Source organism: Phoxinus phoxinus (genome assembly GCF_949152265.1).
Source record: "Phoxinus phoxinus genome assembly, chromosome: 12".
Lineage (NCBI taxonomy): Eukaryota > Metazoa > Chordata > Actinopteri > Cypriniformes > Leuciscidae > Phoxinus > Phoxinus phoxinus.
Genome location: NC_136887.1, coordinates 9,950,055 through 9,975,308, shown reverse-complemented (window position 1 = coordinate 9,975,308; position 25,254 = coordinate 9,950,055). Strand labels below are relative to the sequence as shown.

The following is a 25,254-nucleotide window of genomic DNA, read 5'->3' as shown; positions in this document are numbered from 1 at the left end:
ATTAGAGGCTAGAGAAAAAGCAGAAGAAGGGTATCAAAGCAGTAATGAAATCAATGTGTTTTTGAGAGAAAGATTTTATTCTTTTATGCAGATATTTACAGATGGATCTAAAGATCCAATAAATCAAACAGTTGGTATAGGAGTATATATCCCGAGATTTAAGACCAAAATTAGTCTAAGATTAACCGATAAACTGTCTGTATATTCTACAGAGTTAATTGCAATAATAGAAGGACTACAATGGATTGAACAGACTAAGCCAATTAGGACTGTGATCTGCTCAGATTCATCGTCAGCTCTTAAAAGTATAATATCTACAAGAAGTGACAGAGAAGATTTAATGATGGAATTATATACATTATTGTACAGATTGGAAACAGAGGGTATTACAGTGTACTTTTGTTGGATACCGGCACACATTGGAATAGTAGGGAATGAAATCGCTGACAAATTAGCAAAAAAGGCATTAGGGAAAAATTTAGTGGATATAAAAGTTCCATTGGGGAAAAGAGAGATAAAATCAGTGATTAAAAAAGAACTAGTAAACAAATGGCAACATAGGTGGGGAAATAGCAGAACAGGGAGATGGTATTATAATATTGAAAAATTTGTAGGAAAAGAAAAGTTTTATGGAAGGTACAGAAAGGAAGAAGTAATGATATCTAGATTAAGATTAGGACACACATGATTAAATTCAACACTTGCAATAATGGGTAAGCATGAAAATGGTATTTGTGATGAATGTGATGTTTTAGAAACAGTAGAGCATGTATTTTTTAAATGTAATAAATACGACGAGCAACGAAGTCAGTTATTTAATAATATAAAGGATAGACCAGTAAGTGTCACGGATCTATTGGGTAAGGGACTGAGGGATGCTCATATATATGGGGCTGTTTTAACTTTTTTAAAGAGTACAGGATTAGAGCATAGGATATAATGGGGATTGTGATGCTTTTGCTCACCTTGAAGGCTGAGGATCCCAGGGCGGAAGTTGGAGGAGCTGAACACGCAGCGCCAGCAGAAGGTGGGTGAGGCATTACATCCACAAATAAAAGGAGAGAAAAAGGGAAGGATGGTATATAAAATAAAAAGGAATATATAGATGCATCACCCATGTAGGATGTACCATAGACATGTATGTCTATGGGATGTACAGTAGGTGGCGGTAATACTCCTATGGAGTGAGCGGCCAGTAACAAGAAGAAGAAGAAGAAGAAGAAGACATCAGAGGAAAAATAATGACGTCAATTGAGTGACGTATCAAGCGGTTGAGGATTGAGATCTGATGTTTGTGCTGGTCATATTGAACGCTTAAAACAGATAATACAGCAGGTATGTGTAAAATATGAATATAAAATTATTTAATTAATGTTTATTTTATTCCGAGTGCAGTTATCAGGCAGCTTAGAGAGTGAAATGTTTTCGGTCACGAGTTTACGGAGGTGGAAGGATAATCGCTAATATTATAAGAGCATAGTTACTAAAACAATGAAGAAAACAATTAACGTTAAATGTTGTTACTTATTCCCACTAAATGAACGACATAAGTTATTTATTCTTCTACTGTAATTTAATATAGGCCTAACTGATGATTATAGCTGCTGTGTTAGCATGGTAGCTGGCCTGCTAGCAGAGCTCGGAGTAACGTTACTTACATCACAATATAATTTAATTCAGACAGGAGAGCTTTTAATACACTATTATATTCACTACATTTTACAGCCTTGAATATTATGACCCTTTATCATCATATAAATGTTTTAATGGCATGGACTTTGTGTTCTAAAATTTCCACTCGTAGATGCATGGGTGGTTCTAGGATTTCATTCTCAGGGCTTTAGCCCAGTCTACCGGTACTTAAATTGGTACTAAATCAATACAACATTTGTTAAATTATACAATACCAGTCTTTCTGCAGTACAGTTCAAATCGGTACACGTGTAACTTAGGCTCCTGTTTTACTAACAGAACATTGTCATCATTTCAGTATTATTAACAAGTATCACTATTAACTAGCTAAAAAACAAAAATATTGACTCTGCACACTGTTCAATCGCTTTTTTGTTATCAAATCATTCACTGGCATTGCTTAAATAAATAGTTATTGCTTTTGTTGTTTTCTACATATGTAGTAAGTAACACCTTACGATACCAACATTTTAGATGGCAGTGAAATTACACAATTCTCGATTCCAATTTACGATCACAGCAAAAACTAATACTAGCCTAACTAAAATAAAGTTCAAACATTAAAGACAAGTAAACATTCATTTATAAAATAAGAAGGATTAAACTAATTTCAAGCAATAGCACAAATAAATACAAGAGAACAAAGATACAAATTAAACTCTTTACAGTAGGCCTTTGTGAAAACTGTTTTACTGTATGAAGAAACTATACAAAGATACTATTAAAGCTACAGAAGGTATTTAGTTAAGAGCAGTGAGTGATTTATCTCTTTTTCTTTTGTTGTTTGGTTAACATTATTGAAACAGAAGGTATATGATTCGGCTGTCGTTTTAACACCTAATGGTGTCACCTTATTTTGACACGCATCCAATATTTTCTTAACTGTTTACGTTCACTTAAAGGGTTATTAGTTCACCCAAAAATTAAAATTCTGTCAGTAATTACTCACCCTCATGTTGTTCCAACCCCATAAGACTTTCGTTCATCTTCGGGACACAAATTACCGTAAGATATTTTTGAAATCTGAGAGCCGTCTCACTCCTCCATAGGCTTCTATTGTAATTAAAACTTGACGGCCCAGAAAGTTTTTGGTTATTTTGAACAGAAAAAGTATTCTTGTCGCTTGATAAACTTGCCACTGTAGTAACTTGGACCATTTTAAACATTGTCTTTACTAACTTTCTGGGCCGGCAAGTTTCATTTACAATTGTTGACATAATAGGCCTTTATCTCACTTACGTGTTCGAAAAGCGGAAGCTTCAAATAGGAGTGTAATCAATGGCTGTGCCCATAGCACAGGATTGTTGTGATTTATGTAAAATTCAGCACAGATACTTTCTTCTAAAGACACCAACCCCAGTTTACAATCATTAACTGAGTTTTGTGAAACAAAGAAAAAAGGTGTCTTAATATTCAGAGAATTTCCCATACATATTTTGTGATTTAAAGGGGTCCTAAAATGCTTTTTCAACTTTACTGTAATGTTGCTGTTTGATCATAAAAAAGATCTGCAAGGTTACAGAGGTTTTTTTTCCGGATCTTGTGAAGTCATAATGTTATTCATTAAAATAATCTCAGTCCATATAATATAACAAAGGGGGTAAAGAAATTCTTTTGGTAAAGAAATTTACCAAAAAAGTACCACTCAGAAACGTTCTTTGAAATCCGTGCTTGCAAAGTCCATGCTTGAAATCCTCTTGTTCATTAACATTGTCAGGGTCTGAATCGGATTCGAATTGGCTTGATATTGATGCCATCCTTAATTATCAACACCAGAGCTGAATTCACTGTTATGAAGGCGCGTGACATTTCATGAACATGCGCTAAGCGGTGCCGATCACAACACTGGGCCAGCTAACCAATCACAGCATATTTTGTATTTCGACGCGTTCAACCAGACTGGGGAGAGAGGAACTGTAATAATGTAAAATATGTGAAAAATAATGTGTTATTTGAACAATCAAGCATGAAAACATTCTAGTACACACCAAAAACAAAATCAAGACTTTGTAAAATGGCAAATAGGACCCTTTTAAATAAGGTTATATATAATAAAGATAATAAAGTGTTGTAGTAAAATTAGGGTGTTGTCATGTCGCCAGAAATAGTCATCAACTGTTCTAATGTGTAGTTAGGGTTAAGTTTGTATGTGTTCGACAGTTCAATAAGCTTTTAAGCTTAACTGACAAAATGGCAGATAGCAACAAGGCTTCTCAGCGCTGCAATTTGATAGAATTTTTAGGCTATCGGTCATTTATCTGTAAGGTCAATTCTGATGCCAGTATCTGTTCTTGTGATATAGCTTGCAGATGTCTGAGCATGTCTATGAGAAGTTCCTTGCTCCAGAAGAGCCGTTTCCACTGCTTTCACAGGGAGGAAACTTCAGTGAAAATGCCACACTGGATATTAGCGACTTTGGGTGTCAATTGTCATCATGTCACCGAACAGACCCTTTACACCGCTTTAACAGCAGCAGGTAAGTGACTGGTGATTAGGCAGGAGTTTATTAGTAATGTTCAGTGTTGGGGCTAGTTACTATTATTAATATTATTATTAATATGTAATATTACATATTACTCTCAAAAAAATAGTAATGCCTTACTTTACTTTATTACTCCCTGGAGAAAGTAACTAGTTATATTACTAGTTACATTTTTTTTCTTAATTACTCTATAATTGCCTGAGATGCATCAGATGGAGGGAGAACATACAAAGGAGTGTTCTTAAGGGTCTTTATTACGCCAACAACAGACTGGCACTGTCTAGCACAAATAACTACAAACAACTGTACTTGTGCAATCAAGTACAAAAAACAAGTATTAATTTCCTCAATGTTTAACAAACACCGTCTGGTGCAAACAATCAATAAATTTGATTGTCAATTTATCCCATACGGAAATGTTAAATTATTATTATATATGCCAAACTATTTACTATTTAACTATTTATTTCAAGTCTACAGATCAAGTCTACATATCCACATTTCATTTTCGAATCTTTTATAAATAAAATGTATTATTTATTATTTTACCTCTTCTTGACCAGCTCATAAAAACAAAACAAATACTACACAAATTATATTTGAAAACTGATAATTATATATATGTGACATGTATGTAAAAAAACACTATTATACATACATAAAATATATGGGCTGGTTTTATATGTCAATTGTTCCATTTTCTAATAGGTTTTATATATGGGCATATATATGGTATATATTTTATATATGTGGATATATTTCATATATGTATATTTCATATATGTACATATATTACATTTCCGTATGGGATAACAAGTCCAAACTTTTTGCTGCTTGTGGGGCTGCTCGTTCATGTCACTCTGTCGCTTCGCAACGAGCTTGATGTGTCCGTGCTGTCGGAAGAGGTGGAGAGCAGCTTTCTCCCCGGGCAGAGTGTGCACTTCACCGTCAAGTTATTTTCCTTCCGTTGAACATATTCAAAATAATTACTGAATCTCCACCCGTCGAAACTAGCTTTCTGTTGCTGGGAACCTTCCTCTGAAAAGAGCTTGCCGTTGTTGACGCTTCCATTTTCCCCCATCTGTCTTTGAGGGTGCCGCTCTGCGGCTGGGTGCCGGGTGTCGACCAATCGGTGATGGTAAATGATACCTCGTGCCAAACCCAGACCAATCACTGTTCCATTCACGCCCTCCTCCCCCTTCCCTTCTGTTCTCTGTGTTGTGTGCCTTGTGTGTGATGGTGCTACTGGCAAATGTAACGCAAGTAACTAGCTCGGGAAAACTGTAATAATATTACCATTTTCAGACGAGTAATGCCTTACACTACTAGTTACTGAAAAAAGTAATATTATTACAGTAACGCGTTACTTTGTAACGCGTTACACCCAACACTGGTAATGTTCAAGGGAATGCTAATATTAATATTAAAGATACAATATGTATTTTTTTCACCCACTAGGGGTCGCTGACCTCTTACAATAACAAACTATTTGATGACGCAAAATTTCCTGCGGAATTGTGGAACTTGTCGTCAAGCCGATTGATCTAATAATGTTTATGGATGAGTGAATACATTGATGTTTTTATCATGACTGTGGTATAAAGCAGGGCGCGATTGCTAATGAGAGACATATCAGCGCCACACGTGAGTCCTGCGAGCCTCGCGGATATAAAGGATAAGGGTGTCACGATTTCGATTTTAAATCGAAATCGATCGAAATTAAGTCACAATCTCGAACATCAAATTAAAAAAATGGAATCGTCGATGCTGCCACGCCCCCATGTCACGTTCGGTTGGCTTGTCAAGCGGAAAAAAACACGCGTGTTGAAATGCTGCGAGTCAACCTCCTCTGGGGGCCGCACACCCGACGAGAAGCGCCGCGTCTATGACAACTCGAGGTATCGCACACACTGGACGAGAAGCGCCGAGTCTATAACAACTCGAGGTGTCGCACACACCGGACGAGAAGCGCCGCATCTTTGACAACTCGAGGTATCGCACACACCGGACGAGAAGCGCCGCGTCTTTGACAACAAGGTATCACACACACCGGACGAGAAGCGCCTCGTCTATGACAACTCGAGGTATCGCACACACCGGACGAGAAGCGCCTCGTCTATGACAACTCGAGGTATCGCACACACTGGACGAGAAGCGCCGCGTCTATAACAACTCGAGGTATCGCACACACCGGACGAGAAGCGCCGCGTCTTTGACAACGAGGGATCACACACAAATTAAGATTTTTTTTTTAATGAAATCTGAGAGCTTTTTGTACTCTCCATTGACAGCTACGCAAACACTTTGAAGCTTCAAAAAGTTCATTAACAGATCGTAAAACTAGCCTAATCCATATGAAGTTGAAGTTCAAGGTTCAAACAAATAGGATTGGGCAACAAACTCAAGCTCCTTCGTTGGGCTGGGCGATAAAACGATAATGATAATTATCGCGATTCGCAATGTAATTTTCCTTGATAAAACGATAACAAGAGTTCGATATAATGTTTATGCGCCACAAGTGGAACAAAACAGCACTACTTATTTTAACCACACACCACACAAACTATCAGCTCGGCTCAGAGTTCAAACTATAGCATGTTTACTTGCTGTGTTTACTTGCTGTCTCGGTCACGTGACCACTAAATAGTGCTGTGAGGTCTAGTGAGAAGCGCTTGAATTCAGCGACAAACTGGAGAAACGCAATGATACAGTCAGAAGGCTTTTCAATCTACAAATCTCCATCATTTACCATGAATTTACTGTAGTAACACTGACTGCACCATGGTATTGTGGCAGAAATGTGGGATTTTCAAATAGAATTTTATTATATGAATTTTATTATATTATTAATGTAGACGTATTAAAGGAGTCATGACTTGTAATTTTCACTTTTCCACGAGAATCAATGTATGTTATGATTGCCTAACGATTATACTCTGGCCGGGAAGCCGATATTTAAAAGTGAAGCGTTTGTTTACCCCAGGGTTCGTAAACCAGCCCACGTGCACGCGCACTCAAATACGAGATTTTAATTTCTCCCCCGTCTTGACGTCAAGACGGGGCTGGATATACCATATATGGACACCACAGACCTATGCTGCAGGAAGCCCGCCCTGCCCCTCTCCTCCTCATATTCAGTCGCGAAAGATGCAGAAACGTAGTGCACACGTGAGTTGCTCTGTTGTTGACTGCCAGAATCAACATGTAACTTAAATGTGTTTTCTCTCCCAAGAACGGACCAAGCTGTTAGGGACCAGTGGATTAAATTCATTTTTAATGACGCGGTTCCTACAACCCTTCCCACTGGCTTAATGTTAGGTGTCTGTGCTAATCATTTTACGCCGGAATCAAATTTGAATGTCTAAAAAACCACTACGTGAAACAAGGCAAAAACACCACATGATAGCAAACGTTGATCTCAATAACCACTGTAAGCTGATTAAAAAAAGTAGACTACATCTCCGTTAATGTAATCTACATTAAATAAAAGGTAGGCTATAATGTATGTCTCAGTCAAAATGATTGTCTTTACCATTCAGAGACATCTTGATGTAGACGTCCTTCCATCGACTCTACATCTTCCCTTTCCAGCTCAGCTTCAGAGTCTGGCTCGTGCATATACGGTTGAATTCCATAGGTCGAAGTCGGGTTCATTCACAACTTGCGCCATGATGTAATTTTGGAAGGATATGCTGAAGTTACTGGCGGTGTCAACCCTCCTTCCTGCCACCAATCAACGCGCCCCTCATTTGCATTATTAAAATGACGTCCTCGACAGCCAAAATATCGCATCAGATCTCGAAAGACAATAATGCCTTCAGAAATAAGGGTCAGAGGAGCTCTGTGTTTATTTATTTTTTCACTTTTATTTTTTAGAAGGGCCTGAAAGACTATAATAGAGCGTGGGTATCCAAGGTAATACTAGGTTATGACTCCTTTAAAGGATCAATATGATATAATACAGTATTTTTTCGTGATTTAGCTATAGTGTTTTAGCCTGCCTAACGTCAGACCTCGTCTCATTGAGACGTGGTCTGGGAACCACATGTTAATTTTCTCGTATTTGAGTCGTGGTTTACGAATGCCCAGAGCCGTTTATTGGGCGCTACGAATGTCTATCAAATGCGCCTGTACGTAGCTCATAGCCAATCGTTTAATTTATACCAGATGATGTATGTAGAGCGACAGAAATTCGACGAGGAAGAAGACGATGGGTCATAGATTTATGTGTACACGATGGCGTTCAGCGACTATTTCCATTTGTGCAAGACAAACATGAGGGTAGAAGGTAAATCTGCAGTGCACATTTTGATATAAACAAACTGCTTCGGTGTGTCGCATAGACGTCGTCATCGTCTTGTTGCTCCCTCCCCGTTCTGTGATTGGTCCCCTCGTTGAGGCAAAAATCTGGTCCATGGAATTCAGGCTGCCTAGCAGCGTGAATAAAATCACGCTGCGCGCAAGGCAGCATGGGGAAACCCAGGCTAATAGTGTTTGTGCATTTATACTAAATGTATTTAGGCTAGGGCTGAACGATTAATTGCATTTGTGATAATATCGCGATATGATGAAACGCGATTTTGTAATCGCAAAAGCTGCTATTACTCTCTGGCCACGTGACACGCGATAGTAAAGCAATCTGCACCGCAGATGAAGCATCAACTTGTTACGCTACGCATATAGGCCTGGGGCCTATACTATGAAGCCAGTTTAGGTGCCTATGTTTCAGCTTAGTTTCCGCCAACCCTGGGTTTTAGGTACTATGAAAGTAGCTCGGCTTTAATCTGTGTTCGTTGCCATGCTACCTTACGCTGCACGGCTAGCCTGCTCCGGGGCAGGTTAAGTTCTGGATTCGAGATCTCAGACTGAAGTTTGACCAATCAGCTGTGAGCAAAGAAACATATAGGTGACGTAACTAATTCCCAGTGTTTGTTGCTATGGCTTTACATTTTCTTTCAAGTCCTGTGGACATCTCAGCGCAAATTGTTAGACGAGCACATCGTAGAGAAAGAGTTTTTAGCCGGACAAAATCCCCTTTCCAGTAAATACCAGTAACTACTTTGAATTATATTTTTATATTTTGTCTTTATCTGCTGCCAAGAACGTTTGGAGTTGCATCTAAAATAAATGAATATTAATCTTTATTAGTATATACATGCGCAGTTTTTATATATTATAAAAATATAGGCTATATTTCACACACACATACATTCATAGCCTATACATAATTTTACATGAATATAGAACATTTGTTTAGCTTACACATTAACGCAATCAGCAATATTTCAACAGTCTTCTCTTGCTTTGGCAGCAGAGACCGTATTGTTTCGAGCTTGTAATACATATTTAAATTCATCGTAATTCTGAATGATTCTCTCTTGCTCCTCCGCGGAAAAAATATATCGCTCTCGCTCTCTCCATATCGAACGCGATTGGTTGTTCGGTGCCAACGTCACTTTGGTATGTGCACGCGCTCGTGGATTAATCATAACTTAAGATCAAAGCCTGAGTTGACAGAGAAAGTTGATGAGCTGCGTCATGGTACCAATAAAGCCTGATTGCATCGGTTTGGTTTTGTCAACTCAAAACTAATCCTGTAACCCCAAGTTTGTTCAGCTACCTTCATGGTACAGGCCCCTGGCATAGGCTACAGGAAAGAAACAGTTTGTTTAATTTATGTGATTGTGTTATAGATTCTCTTCAACGATTCTGTATGGATTCAGATAATTTCAGAATCGAGTCTGAGCTTAGTTTTAAACACAGATGCGTGATGACGCTGCGTGTGCTTTAAAAACAACCGTATTCTGCTTGCTTCTAATTCCTCTGTCACACACACACACACACACACACACACTCGAACCTTCCGAAAAATAGTCTTTCATACAGTTCGGAAAAGTTGAAGCGAATTGGACATTCGCGGGCTTCATTGCACTAGATCATATGGCACTATGCACTGTGAAATACGCACGCTTTGCTTGATGTTACTCTAGTAGTGCGTGGTCCCGCCCGCCAGTATTTTCCTTACAAATGCTCTATAAAGGCATCATATGTCTTTTGGAATGCAGTTGGCTTATATATTAAAAATAAAAACCATCGACAGAAGCTGCTTTCAATTTAAAATACTCACGCCCGCTTTGTGAAGAGCGCTCTCACATGCGGCTGTGTCTACGTGGTTAAATATAGCCTATACTTGCATCTCAAAATGCGTTTAAGACGCGAAATTAATGTAAACAAACAGTCAGTTATGTCTTAAGTTATTAAACAGACAGGACAAACCACATCTTATATTTCAAAAGAGATCTGTGCATTAGTGTGAAGCAGCTTATCGTATCTAAACTGAGAAAGAAAAATCACTTAATCACAGCTCTTGAATGGAAAACATTCAGACGACTCTTAAATACTGAAAGCACTCTTTGTTTGCTTGCAATGTTTTTTCCCCTCTTTGTTATTGATAACTTTTATGTTTTGAAGCTATTCGTTTATATAGCCTATTTAAAATTATTAACATGTAACTGTATTAATTTCTTTTTTTAATGTGTAATTATTTTTATTAAAGTTTTATTAATAAGATTAATTAATAAATAAATAAAGTTGATCGGCTCATGAGGTGCCTAAAGATTCCCATCGATAGTTTACAATGATTTATTGCTTGTGTTTGTTGAATAATATAATAGATAAAGAGCTTAAAAAATAATCGCGTATTAAATCGCAATCGCAATATTGATAAAAATAATTGCAATTAGATTATTTTCCAAAATCGTTCAGCCCTAATTTAGGCTACTGTTTTTCATACAAATACCATATAGTTACATTTTACCATGGTATTGAGGTGCTATATGCGTGATTTATCTGTGGTGATCATGATCTAAATGTATGCTATTGAAAACTAATGGTTAATTGTAGGGCTGGGCGATAAATCGATTTTATCGATTAACTCGAATGTGTAGTGTACGTCGATGTGTTTGAATGAAAATCGGTTTTCTCTTTAACATCCGCCAACGCTCCCTCTGGGCTCCCGTAGTTCCGAACGGGCTCAGCGCATTTGCCATAGAGATACACAAACAACATGGGAAATTAACAAGACCACGGCAGCACAAGCACACCCGCCAAAAACATTTACAAACTGAATCTGCAGAGCTGCCAACTCTCACGAATTCACCGTGAGACTCACTCAATTGTCACTTTTCACACACTCTCACGCCACACACCCATTTTCTCACGCAGAGAAAATCGCGAAGCAAAGAGGACACTGACACCGACAGAGAAGGTTACGGTACTATTGACATGAAACAAATTCTCAGCTCTCAGATTCTGTCAATTTAATTACAAAATTCAAACAATAAACACCGTTTTGGCGCTTGTAAATGTGACGTGACAGATCGCTGACAGATCTCAGTTCAAGCGGCACGTGAACCGATCATCTGTTACTACCTTAGTTAATATAAATAAACACGAATGATCAATAGGTAATTTGAAAGATACAGTTCAACTTTAGCCTGGTAATACCAAACTCTGCTACTTCGCTTTGCTTCATAGACAGAGTCTGGCATGGCATCATTGAAAAGTGTTTTCTTTATCGTGGGGGGGGCGCTCGTCTGAAGTATAAAATCATTGGTTACCCGTAAGCCAATCACATAACGTTTGGTTATGCGCCAGCTCAGCAGCATCGAACTGCCACTGTAAACACATTATAAATAATGCGAAAACGAAACCATCAAGAGAAATACCGGAGTGAACATGGCTGTCAACGACTTTTGTAGATTATATGAAGTAAATCTACGCATCCACGGCACAATCGGGGCCTCTAAACTATTATTTGACAGTAAAGAGAAACAGGAAAATATTTGCAGCTAACTGTCAAAGTTAGGATTAGTTCTGTCAAACACAGCTCTTTGTTCATTTCGAGTCTGTTGGAAATGCTGCAACTTAATTGCAAGATTACAGCATGACATGGCAATATTTACGAACTGGAGAAAAAAAAGGAGACACTGACCTGTCAAAAGGGTGCCAGTTCGAGCTCGACAGATAAAAGAGACCTAGATGTCACATATCGACATCACCTCCATTCAAAATGTTTACCAAACACTCTTCTTGTTCGTCCTTCAGTTTGGAAATGCCGGGAATATTCTCCACAACAGAGCGAATTGCATCCCTTGTCTCCCCGCGGTCGTTTTCGATTTCCCCAATCTCAAACTCGGCGCTTAGCGTCTACGTCACGGCTCTCAGCCCGCTCTCTGTTCGTTGATTGGCCGGCTGTTTTCAGGCCGGAGGAAAACTGAGAGACATGTCGATGTCTCAGACTAAGTACAGAAGCGAAATGAAATTGAGCGGAAGTACGAAGTCTGACGTAGTCAGGCTAGTTCAACTTACCGAAATGTAATAAAATCGATCGAGTTTTTCAACCGCGGAAAGAGGCCCATAAACAGCTGGAGAACTCCAACGTTACGTTTACCTCAGGAAAGGCATTTAATTAAATAAATTAACATGACACATTAACGTGATCTACTGTACCTAATATTTATCCGAAGGAATCAATATTGAATCAAGATCAATTCAAATCACAAGAATTGAATTGAAATTTGTCAAGCAATAATAAAAACCGTAGCATACCAGTCATTGTAGCCTACCATGTAAACATTGTCAAAACAGTTGGTGACTAAACAGAATTGTATTAAGTTTAGTGACAACACAATCACAATACACTTATAATTGTGATTGCAAGTTTTTTTTTTTTTTTTACATCATTTTTATCTCAAAAAAATTCTGCGATTTGATTCGATTTAAGGCTATATCAATTGATTTATCATTATTTAGATATTATGTGCCAAGTTTACACAACCAGTTACGTTTATTAACTGATGCAACCAAAACAAATAACATGAACGTCGTTTAATTAAACTCTTTGAAAATTGCACACCCTCTCCCAATTAGGACATTTACAACAGAAGAAAGAGTTCATTTGGAAAAACGGATAGCTCTGTCTTGTTCATTTTCATAAATCATGTTTTTTATTTATTTATTGTGCATTCCAAGTAATTAAAAAAAACTGCAGCTAGGTTGTTTTGATTTAAATAATAACTAAAAAAATACAGGTAACTTACAAAATTCAACTTCATTGAAAGTATGTGTTTTATATATTACAGTTTTCAAGTTCATTTGAAATTATCCATCCTCTATCATTTTTTGTCAGCCTCAACGAAACTCCTCTCAGCTTGCGCGTCTTTTCAAAGTGCATATCAGTCTTGTCACCTGACCTGAATACTGCGCGCTGATTCGCTAAAACGAACTTATCAAGTTGTGTTCACAAACAACAAGGGTGCTTGTGAGTTTCCGTGGTAAAACATGAACTCGCAATGCCTTGACAGTGGACAATACCGACTTTTGTGACAACTTGTTTAGGTTTCAGTCAATCTAGTCTCCAAGCATGTGGAGTGTCAAAATAATGGTATCATCAATATTTGATGTGTGCCATCGATGAATGGTATTGTTAGAAGTTTGATCGATGCATCGATCCATATTAGGGCTGTCAATCTTCCTCTATAATACTATTCGAATTCCATTCCTTATTTTATCTAATATTCGAATAATATTTGAATATTAAATGCTCAAATTCATCCTATTATTAATATTTGCGACATTACACAGGCTTATGGATCGTCAATGCCACTATAGCATTTGGTTGTTGTTACACGTTCTGTCCACTAGAGGGACAGCTAACATTACAATAAACATTTAGAAACGGGTGATCGCGTTTTTTTATTAACAATAAAACAGCGGAACAAAATGAATGACTTTAATTTGGCAACTTGAATGGACATTTTTCCACTGATCAGTTGTCTGATGTTGTGTCAGAGTTTCACAACTCTGTCAGTGATTGTTGCGCGGCTAGGACAGCAGACAGCTGGTAAGCCCCGTGATGAAGAGAAGAAAATAAGTCATTCTTGCCTGTTTTAGCAGCGGTTCTTTGGACAGATCGCCTATAGCTTGTCATGGTGTAGCGTTGTCAGATGTGCCCTAATGGTGCGTTCACACCGGACGCGAATAGCGCGTCAGGCGTGAATGGACACAAAAGTGGTCAAGTGTATAACTAGACGCGGCAGGCGCGAATTTGACGCGCTATTCGCGTCCGGTGTGAACGCACAGTAAGGTTGCAAGTTGAGGAGTGATATTTCATTCAGACTTTATTTGTGATTTAATTTTCCCATTTATGATTTGAAATCCAAACACCTTCCACACATCGCTTCTCAAATTGTCAGGAGTGGTGATCTCCGTTTCCATGGAGACATTGCTCGCCGCCATTATTGACAGTATTGTTATGACGATGCAGCGTGGATAACGCGCACAATTGTGTTACGATTAAATTTTTTAATTGTTTATCAGACGAAACAAAAGCATTTCATTTTCACATGCCTGTGTAAGCCAAGTTGGCGAGAAAGGCAAGATATCATATAATACATTTTTTTATAAAAAATAAAAAAGGTACAAAGGTACATGGAGAAGACCAGGTAGCAGTTCATCAAGGCGGTTAGTGTTCATTACTGCTGGTTTACAAACCATTAACTGTGAACCGTACCCAATGACCAAAACCACAGCCGTGCATCTGAGAAGGTTCTCCCTGTAACAGACTCAGAAGGAGAGGAAACCTAGCTGGCCATCGGGATGCAACTAAAAGCACCCTATACTTGTATAGGAATATGTGGTGTAATGTTTCCCATAGAAGTGGAAGAGAAAGTAATGCATACAACAGGCAACTCAGCCACTCATGGGCAGCAGATCCCTTATTTTTTATTTTTGGCCCTGTGCGCCGATCGGAATTCTGGAGATACAACATAGCCAATACACTAGGGACTTTAGCCGTTAAATATCTTTGCTGCATTGGATCAGTCTCCTGCATTGGATCAGTCTTGGATCAAGAACAGCCAAGAGCTTTCTAACCTCGCGGCTCGCGTCAGCAGCGCCTTGCATCGCCCATAGACCTTAAAACAATCAGCGGAAGGTGGGCGGGTGCGCCCATCCGCGCATCTCTAGAATGGAATGTTAGTATGTGTCATGGGACAACATTGCGTTCCCCAACTCATAAAAGGTTGGATTTGCTCTATCTTTTGATGAATCCATGAAAGACACAATGTCATTAGACATAATCCATGTCATTAGAATCAATGAATCCATGTCATTAGACACAACGTGTACACATGTGCAGGCCAATGTTTTTATATTTATTTATTTTGCGGTGAAATTACTGTGACGAGCTCAGACCCGCTGTAGGCGTCACGTGACCGCGGTAATGCGGTAACCGTCCCAGCCCTAACTTTGCGTAACTTTTGGAAAGTAAGATACTTTAAGAGCACTTTTAGGCCTCTCATGTCCAGAACTGGCCGAATACCGCCATCTTTCTTTGGAAAAAGGAAGTACATGAAGTACCGTATTTTCCGGACTATAAGTCGCACTTTTTTACATAGTTTTGCTGGTCCTGCGACTTATAGTCAGATGTGACTTGTATATCAAAATTAATTCATACTGACTGAGATGAACCAAGAGAAAACATTACTGTCTACTAGGACTGGGACGGTATGGATTTTTTCTTACCGTGGTTGAAAAGCAAGAAATTCCCCTGGTATAGAAATAAACTGTTTTAAAAAAAAATAAACTGTTCCGTAAACCACTGTTTGATCACGTGACTCCATGAGCCAGTAATCAGAGTTTATCCCTGCACCGCGCAGCTTAATTTCTAGATGTAGAAACTATAATGTTTTGCCGGACTGGACAAAAGCGAAACGAACTGGGCGAGAGAGACCTGGAGAGACCAAGTGTGTCTGCGCGCGAGGAATAGTGCGCGAGAGAGACACAGAGTGTGTCTGCGCGCGAGAAATAGTGTGCGAGAGAGACAGAGTGTGTCTGCGTGCGAGCGATAGTGCGTGAGAAACTTCAAATAACAAGAGACTGTTCAAATAACAACAATGACTGAATTTTATTCACCGACATCGGGATCCCGCTTACATGGCTACCTACCAAATAAATAAATAATTTGACACACAATATTGATTTAAAAAGGAGTTTATTGATTTAAAAACGATTGTATTACTTCCGTTGAAGAACACCGTGTCCAATGCAATGCTCTGTTTTTCATGGCAACGATCACGGTGTGTTATTCTTAGCTGTCTGTTTTCATGAAATAACAGACCGCATTCTACATTAGAATTTAACCAAGTAATAATAATTATAACAGAAGATAATATCTCTAGTATATCCTAATATTAATTATAAATACAATGTATAAAATATAAATAAAATTATTAAGAGTTAAATTATTAAATTATTTATTTGTAGCCTATTTATTCTTTAAGGAGATGCACTGAATTTTGGGGAGTAAGAGGAGAGGACCCATTTTATTTTGATGCACATATTTGTACATTAGCAGGAAATGTAGCACAATATGGATGTAAAAAGCAGTTATAATTAGCCTATGTGACAATACAATTTGTTTTGGTTCAAATCAACAAATAATCGTGATAATTAATCGTGATCTCAATATTGATCAAAATAATCGTGATTATCATTTTGGCCATAATCGTGCAGCCCTATGCGACTTATACTACGGAGCGACTTATAGTCCGGAAAATACCGTAAAACCCATTCCTCTGACTGAGGGGAGGAACTTCTATGGCTCCTTTCAGCAACATTGAATCAATTTCTAAGGAAAGGGCCATTGAACTGGTTACATTTTTGAAAACCTATCTGAATATAAATGGACACAAACAGCAAGGCCTATGTCTTACCACACTTAAGGCAGAGCCATAAATCCTCCCAAAAGAGGAATTTCCCGCTTGGAAATTCCCCCTTTCTTATTGGTCGAGCCAACCCTGAGAGGTGGGACCTTTCTCAGACTTTAAATGGCTTCTAGTAGGGGTGTGCGATATAACGATTTTTGATCGTGGACTATTAAAATGTCTTCACGATCTGCTTTTTGAAGAAATATTGTAGTATCGTGTTACAGTGCATTCTATCAGTTGCAGTTCTGTCACCTGTCTCAACATACTGTACAACTCGACGTACATAAACGCATCACTCGTTAATGCAGAGGTACGGGAAACTGCAATTCACAAAAGTTCATTATTTGCATGTACTTTAAAGCCTTGCCGGTTAAACATTTAACTCGCGTGCTGATGCGCTTTTCTAACGTGCGCTTTTCTGGGCGTGTAGGCTACACCCGAAGTGCAGGAACTAACACAGTCCAGTATCCAGGCGCTGTTTGACAGGCTAAGTTGTCTCATTGCGCTAATACTGTCAAATACACACAAGGTTTACATAAACATAGTTGGTTATGTCTAAATTGAAAGCAAACATTTGAGAGAAAATGTGGTGCATCTGTCATATGCGTGTATATTAAGATGCGTTGCGTGCCGGTCTTAAAGCGACAGTAGCCTACATTAAACATGCTGTCGCTTGTCCTTAGGGATAGTTCACCAATTTTTTTTTTAAATTCTGTCATTATTTACTCACTCTAATGTTGGTTCCAAACCTATATTAATAGGTTTTTCTTGTGCTTAACATAGAATAACATATTTTGAAGAATGTGGGTAACAAAACAGTTGCTGGTCCCCATTGACTTCCATAGGAGAAAAAAACAACAGCCAACTGTTTGGTTACCCAAATTCTTCAAAATAACTTTTCAAACATAAGAAAAAAACTTTTTCGGGTTTAAAACAACTTGAGAGAATTATGACAACTTAAATGTTTTGGGGAACTATCACTTTAATGTTAATAAAACAACAAGACACAAAGAGAAAATCACTCACTCAACTGAGAACTTTAATAAGAATCAATGTATAATTTATACAGTGAAGTCATCTTCATTTATATAGCGCTTTTAACAATGTAGATTGTTTATAAAGAGTCACGTGACGTGCTCATGAACCCTGTCGCACTTGAGTAGAGCTCCGTACATTTGGCCCCTTTTTTGCCGATTTTTTGTTTTATTTTAAGTTTTATTCAATAATTGTACTTTGCCAGATGTCACACAATCGGAAACAGCAAGATTTTTCGCCGTCATCTTCTCCGATTAAGAAGAGATCCAAGGCTCCGACCACGGATTATACGGTTGACAAAATGGCTAACACGGTTGCACGCTTTGAGGACATCCTAAAAACCGAGCTGACGGCGATGCGGAGTGAATTTGCCTCTCACATGTCAGTTGTCCAGTCGCTATGCTCTAAACTCGACCTTCTCACAGGTGAGATGCGTGAACAAAAGAAAGTAGTCGCAGATCACGATATGCGATTAACCGCACTTGAACAACAGGTGGTGGATTTACAAGATCGCAACAGGCGCAGCAATCTGCGGCTGATTGGATTGCCTGGAGGATCCGAAAAGGACGACCCCATGGGCTTTTTGAAAAGATCGCTGTCGACGTGGCTCCCTTCTCTAGCGGGAAGAGAGATTGAAGTGGAACGAGCACATCGCGTGTATACAAAGGCTTCCTCAGATCGCGCTAAACCACGGGTCTTTCTCTTTAAACTTCTGCGCTACACGGACAGGGAGCTCATTCTGCGGGCTGCTAGACTGCATGCTCCGGTGAAAACAAGCGACGGAGCAGCGCTGTCCTTCTTTCCAGACTTTTCTCCTATGACTGCAAAAAGAAGTGCGTTTGCACCAATTCGGAGGGAAATGAGGGAAGCTGGAATCCATAATTTCCTTCTTTATCCTGCAACGCTGAAGGTTATTCTCAATCAAGGCGAGCCAAAAATGCTGTACTCCCCAGAGGAAGCAAGACACTTTCTCGGTTGCCAGTTAGCTACTAACCCCCGCTGATCTTCGTTCGGCCGGTCATAGCTGAGATGCTCTAAAAAGTTCTAACTCGTTAGGTGATATTTCATAGAGTTCACCTCACTTTATTTTGTATGCCATAATTATTAAAAGGCTGAGCTCTCACTATATTGTATTTCTTATCGGGTTGTGTGCCATGTAAATTTTTTTTTTTTTTTTTTACACGTTTAGCCAAATGTGTATATACAATAATTATTATTATTATTATTTTTATTTTTATTTTTTTATTATTTATTTTATTATTATTATTTTGCTTTTTATGTACTTGCTAGTCATTATTTCAGCACTGGGCCAATGTTGGTGCTTCGGTAATGTGCAGGTTTCTGTTGACGCCACTGATCGTATTAAGGGGGGTTGGCGGATCAAGGTTTGTTCTTGGTTTGATCCGCCATAGTTTATGGGAATATTGTTATGTTTCTCCAAATGGTGATGGGAAGGGTGGGGGGTGGTTTGATGGTAGACTCAAATGGTTTCATTTTCTAAGTTATACTTTGTTTTATCTAGCAGCATTTCAATTGGATACTTATGACTGAGCTTAATATTCTGAGTTGCAATATAAATGGCCTAAACGGCCCTCACAAACGCACAAGTTTTTTGGATTTTTTGCGAAGAAGAAAGATTGATATAGCGTTAGTTCAAGAATCCCATTTGAAAGAGGAGGATGTACGCAGGTGCAATAATAAGTTTTATGAAGTGGTATCTCATTCATCTACTGATACTAAAACTAAAGGTGTCCTAATTTTGGTGCGGAGGACTTTAAATGTCACTATTTTGGATAAAGGCTGTGACTTGGATGGTAGAGTAACGCACATAAAAACAGCTGTGGAGAATAGGAATATTGTATTTCTTTCCGTTTACGCTCCATGTACTCCTGACCCTGCTTTCTTCTCTTTACTCTCAGTTTATCTCTTGAAATTCTCTGACTTTGAAATTGTAATGGGTGCAGATATGAATTCTGTAATGTCCCATACTTTAGATAGATCTGGGCCAAAGGAATCACACTCCCAAGCTCTTTGTTCTGATAAACTACGGCAATGTGCAACTTCATCCTCTCTGGTGGATATTTGGCGATTACTAAACCCTTCTGCTAGATCATTCACATTCTTCTCCGGTCCCCATAAAACATATTCACGAATCGACTATATTTTTATTTCTACTTCTTTATCTTCAGCTGCTCAAGATGCGGATATTTGCTCCCTATCGCTGTCTGATCATGATAGTATTTTGTGCAAGTTATCTTTGGTCCCTCGGCCATCTCGGGCCCCTAGATGGCGATTTAACCCTAAGCTGTTACAGGACAGAAACTTTTGCAGTCAGTTCAGAAAAAAGTTTGCTGAGTTTATTGAATTTAACCGAGGCTCAGTGGACGATCCGCGAACACTTTGGAATGCAGTTAAAGGCTTTATAAGGAATAACTCAATTTCATTTGCCTCTTTCCTCCAAAAAAAACGACATAAAAAGATAGCTGAGCTGGAATTGCAGCTTCAGAACTTGACAAAAGATAATCAACGATTTTTTTCGGACAATACACTCAGCAAAATCATGGCGGTTAGGACTGAACTCAACTCATTACTGAGATCCAGGGCAGAATTTTTGATTCAAAGATCCAGGCAGAATTATTATTTTCAGGGGAGTAGACCAAGTCACCTTTTAGCTTTGAGATTACGCAACAGTGAAAAATTTGCTAATATTCCTGCGGTGAAATCCCAATCTGGGGACATTACGACAGATCCTAAAGACATTAATACCACTTTTCGCTCTTTTTATTCTAACCTTTATACCTCTTCTAGTGGTGACCCTGACTCTTCTGCCTCCTTTCTATCCAATCTTGATTTACCTCGGCTGTCGGATTCAGATTCGGAATATCTGGCTGAACCGATTACTCTTCAGGAGCTGGAGTTAGCTGCTAAGTCTATGAACAAAGGGAAATCCCCTGGCACAGATGGTATTCCAATCGAATTATATACAACTTTTTGGTCTGACTTAGGCCCTCTAATGTTGGATATGATAAATTTTTCGGTTTCTCAAGGTTCATTTCACTCATCGATTAATATAGCCATTATTTCTCTTCTTTTAAAAAAGGACAAAGATCCAACTTCCTGTTCTAGCTATCGGCCACTTTCTTTGATAGGGACGGATGTTAAATTGTATGCTAAAGTGCTGGCCCGACGTTTAGAGAGATTTATGAATAGATTAGTCCATTATGACCAGACAGGGTTTATTAAATCTCGTTCTGCCTCTGATAACTTGCGCAGACTATGTCATATAGTTAATTCAGCAAGTATGTTGACTTCCCCTTGCGCAGTATTATCTCTGGATGCGATGAAAGCTTTCGACCAGCTAGAATGGGACTATTTGTGGGTGGTTCTACAACATCTGGGTTTAGGATCAAGTTTTATAAACATGATTAAAATTCTGTATACCAATCCAGCAGCTACTGTTCTTACAGGTTCAGTTTGTTCAAATCCATTCCTTATACAGCGAGGTACTCGTCAGGGTTGCCCGCTTTCTCCTCTGTTGTTTGCTTTATCCTTGGAACCCTTAGCTCAAGCGGTCCGACAATCTGAAATTATCTCCCCAATAACTATAAGAAACACACACCATCATATTTCATTGTTTGCTGATGACATCTTATTGTTTTTGGAGAAACCGTCACATTCTATCCCTCAGGTGTTGAATTTATTTGACAAATTTGGATCCCTCTCTGGCTTTAAAATTAATTGGACCAAGTCATGTTTACTCCCCCTTAATTTCAAAATTGACCCCACACCCCTATCCATATCTATTCCGGTGGTTCAATCCTTTAAGTACCTGGGGATAGATATCTTTCCATCCCTGAAGGAAATTATCTCGAAAAACCTGAATAGTATTTTAGCAAAAATATCCTCAGACTTGGAAAAGTGGTCTCGTCTCCCTACTTCTTTTCATGCTCGTATATCTGTAATTAAAATGAATGTTCTTGCACGTATTAATTTCTTTTCATCTATGATTCCTCTTTCTCCACCTGCTGGCTTTTGGAATAAACTCAATGCATGCGTTTCTCGGTATATATGGGATGGAAAACGTCCTCGAATCAAGCTGACTACTTTACAGCGTGACAGATTACATGGAGGTCTGTCTTTCCCTAATTTTAGACTTTATGCTCAAGCCTTTACTCTCCGCCCTTTATCAGTCTGGTTTGATTCTGATGCTTCTGTTTCATGGAGAGCACTTGAGGAATCTATAGTTTATCCCTATGAACTGAAGCATCTTGTTTTTTCCGGGGTTCCACTGAGGCAGTGTAAATCTCAGTTTGGTCCCATTGTAACTCATCTTCTTTCCACTTGGAGGGAAGTCGAAAAGCAAACACACCAAGTTACAATTTTGCATAAGCATTCGCCTATTTTCCATAATAATAATCTTTTGTCTGGCAAGGTCCCTTTTCATTGTCCGCAATGGGGGAAAAAAGTAAACACTTTGGGAGAGATCTATGATGATATGGGTCTAAAATCATTTCAGAACATTAAAGCTCAATATAATTTACAAGGTACATCTTTTTATATGTATTTGCGAATAAGATCGGCCCTTCGGGCATATGGGGTGCCTTGGGTCTCCAATTTACCTATTCACCCACTGCGCAAATTAATCCTTCCTTCTGAGAGATCTCCCTCCTCTGTTTCAGTCATTTATCGGTATCTTCTTGAGTATTCTTACAAACCCTTATCTATTACAACTGTTTGGGCCAAGGATCTTAATGAAGATGTGCATGTTTTATTTTCGGATCAGGTATGGAAAATGTTTAAGCTGTCTTCCAAGAACCCCAATCATCAAATGATACACTGGAAATTACTACATAGGGTTTACTTGACTCCTATGAAACGTTTCTATATGAATCTATCCTCCTCTCCCAAGTGTAATCTTTGCTCTCAAGGATCTCTAGGCACGTACTTGCACTTCTTTTGGGACTGTTTCTCTCTCTCACCTTTTTGGACCCAGCTGTCACAAGACTTATCATATCTGTTGGACACTGATATTTGTTTGGCCCCACACCTTTTTTTTTTGAATGATTTTAGGGTCCTTACCTTATCCATTCGACAGAGATATTTACTGTTAGCCGCTCTCACAGCGGCAAAAAAAATGTTAGTTAACCGCTGGAATCCTCCTCACACAATGGACAGACGAACATGGACAGTATCTTTGCTGGACATTATATCGATGGAACTCTCGACTTCTCGTATGCATGGATCCGATGCTAAGACTGTGGATTTATGGCAAGCTACTTTGGATATTGTGTCAACTTTTTTAACATCCATGTAAGACATTCAATATTTGTACTTGTCATTTTTTCTTTTCTTTATTATTATTATTTTTCTATCCCTCTTGTAGTCTACCAGGGGTGGGGTGGGATGGGGTGGGTTGGTTCTAGATTTGTATAGTTGCTTTTTGCTTGGTATCTTTGTATTTCATGACTTTAAAAAAGAAAACTCAATAAACAATTGTTAAAAAAAAAACAAAAAAAAAAACAATGTAGATTGTTTCAAAGCTGCTTTACAGAGATAAACGTATAATTTAAGGTAACAGATTGTTTTGGCTTTATAGCTGTTCTTGAATAATGTTATTTTCCAGCTAAAGTTAGTTTTGATTGATTCACTTCCGTCGAAAGTATAATTTGTTATTAAATTAGGGGCCGCTAAGACGACACCGTTCTCTCTACACAGACTTTAAACGCTAACCTGTGATAAACGCTGATGGCACTCACGTGCGCATCAATAATAATTCTTTAGTTAGGTGCGTTTGAATATATGTGCGCATGTTTGTAATTCTCTACAAACCAAGCCTAAACAAACTACTTGTCCTGCCTAGAAGTTTGATACAGAATTTTATTTTATTTTATCACTACGGGGTAGATGCGTGAATTTTCCACAATACTTTATCTGTAGAGTGATAAAGGGATCCTCCATAGGGAGAGGCTAGTTGGCACTTCAGCACTGCATTGACATCGGGTCCAGGCGAAGGTCCTTTGTCAGATCTGGATACGGCCTGGATCCAGCAGGCTGTGGGAAAACCTCGGGATAAACAGAGACATTAAAATTAGTGTAGATGCCATTCTTCTTATGATGTAACGAGTACATCATGATATAAAGGAAGTGTTCCCAGTTCCGGCTGACCTAATCTATGCAGCCTAACATTGGGTTATAGAAGTTTATAATGCATTATGTGAATACTAGGTCAAAGAGATGTGTCTTTAATCTAGCTTTGAACTGACAGTGTGTGTCTGCTTCCCGGACAATGGTAGGAAGACTGTTCCAAAGTTTTGGTGCTAAATAGGAAAATGATCTACCGCCAGCAGTCGATTTTGATATTCTAGGTATTATTAACTGGCCGGAATTTTGAGATCGCAATTAGGGGTGTCACGATTCTCCAAATCCTCGGTTCGATTAAATTTTTGATTCTAAGGTCACAGTTCGATTCTCGGTTTTTACTTTTTTTTTTTTTTTAAAGCACAGGTTGCTATGCCATTTTTAGACCAGACTTTTATGCATAATATCTGACCTTTGTTCGCAATGTACCACTCTACATTGTCAAATTTAAAACATTTATTAAGAACATAATGTAACAATAACTTATATCTTCAGTCAATTGGAAACTTAAGCAAAATAACCTGCGATCTTATCTTTTGTGACTGCAGTCTTCTTCACAGAAGATGACATTCAAGTTCACAACAATACAAACAAACAGTTTAACAGATAAATCTATGCGTCGCGCAGAGCCACGTCTTTAAAATTCGAACACTTTATTCTCTGAGTGTACACACACACACACACACACACCGGAGGCGTCATTCGGCGTCTGTCCGCGGCGCCCAGCAACGGCTCAGGACCTTGTTCAAAATTAATCCTGCCGCGCCATAGAGCGCCATTTACATAGTTTTATATTAAATTTATTTTAAATGAATATACATTTTATATACATTTATTTGTCTCATCGTCGTTATGACTTCACACTGTGCTGCAATATACATGTTTTACATTCATTTACAGAAATCAGCTGGTTGAATGAAAATTGCTGATGTTATCGGGATTACCAGGATACATTCAGACGCATTCTGAGATAAAGTGCTTCAGACTGCAGACTAAGCAACATATTTAATAGTACAGTAGCCTCATAACATAGACATGATCTTAATTCCATAATGTCCTTAAACATAATATTGCAGGCCATAAACTTAGAAAGTGCGCGGCCGGTGTGCGATACCTCGAGTTGTCAAAGACGCTGCG

General features: G+C 38.6%; 1 protein-coding gene across 1 annotated transcript in view; it reads left to right on the top strand.

Moving 5' to 3' along the window:
• Window positions 1-1,220: 1,220 nt before the first annotated feature.
• fam199x (family with sequence similarity 199, X-linked) overlaps window positions 1,221-25,254 on the top strand; it is a 50,091-nt gene continuing 26,057 nt past the window's right edge. The window contains exons 1-2 of the mRNA XM_079630128.1: window positions 1,221-1,335; window positions 3,995-4,168. Of these exons, the coding sequence (XP_079486254.1) occupies window positions 4,002-4,168 (167 nt within the window). The 5' untranslated portion in view covers window positions 1,221-1,335; window positions 3,995-4,001. The remainder of the gene's footprint in view (window positions 1,336-3,994; window positions 4,169-25,254) is intronic.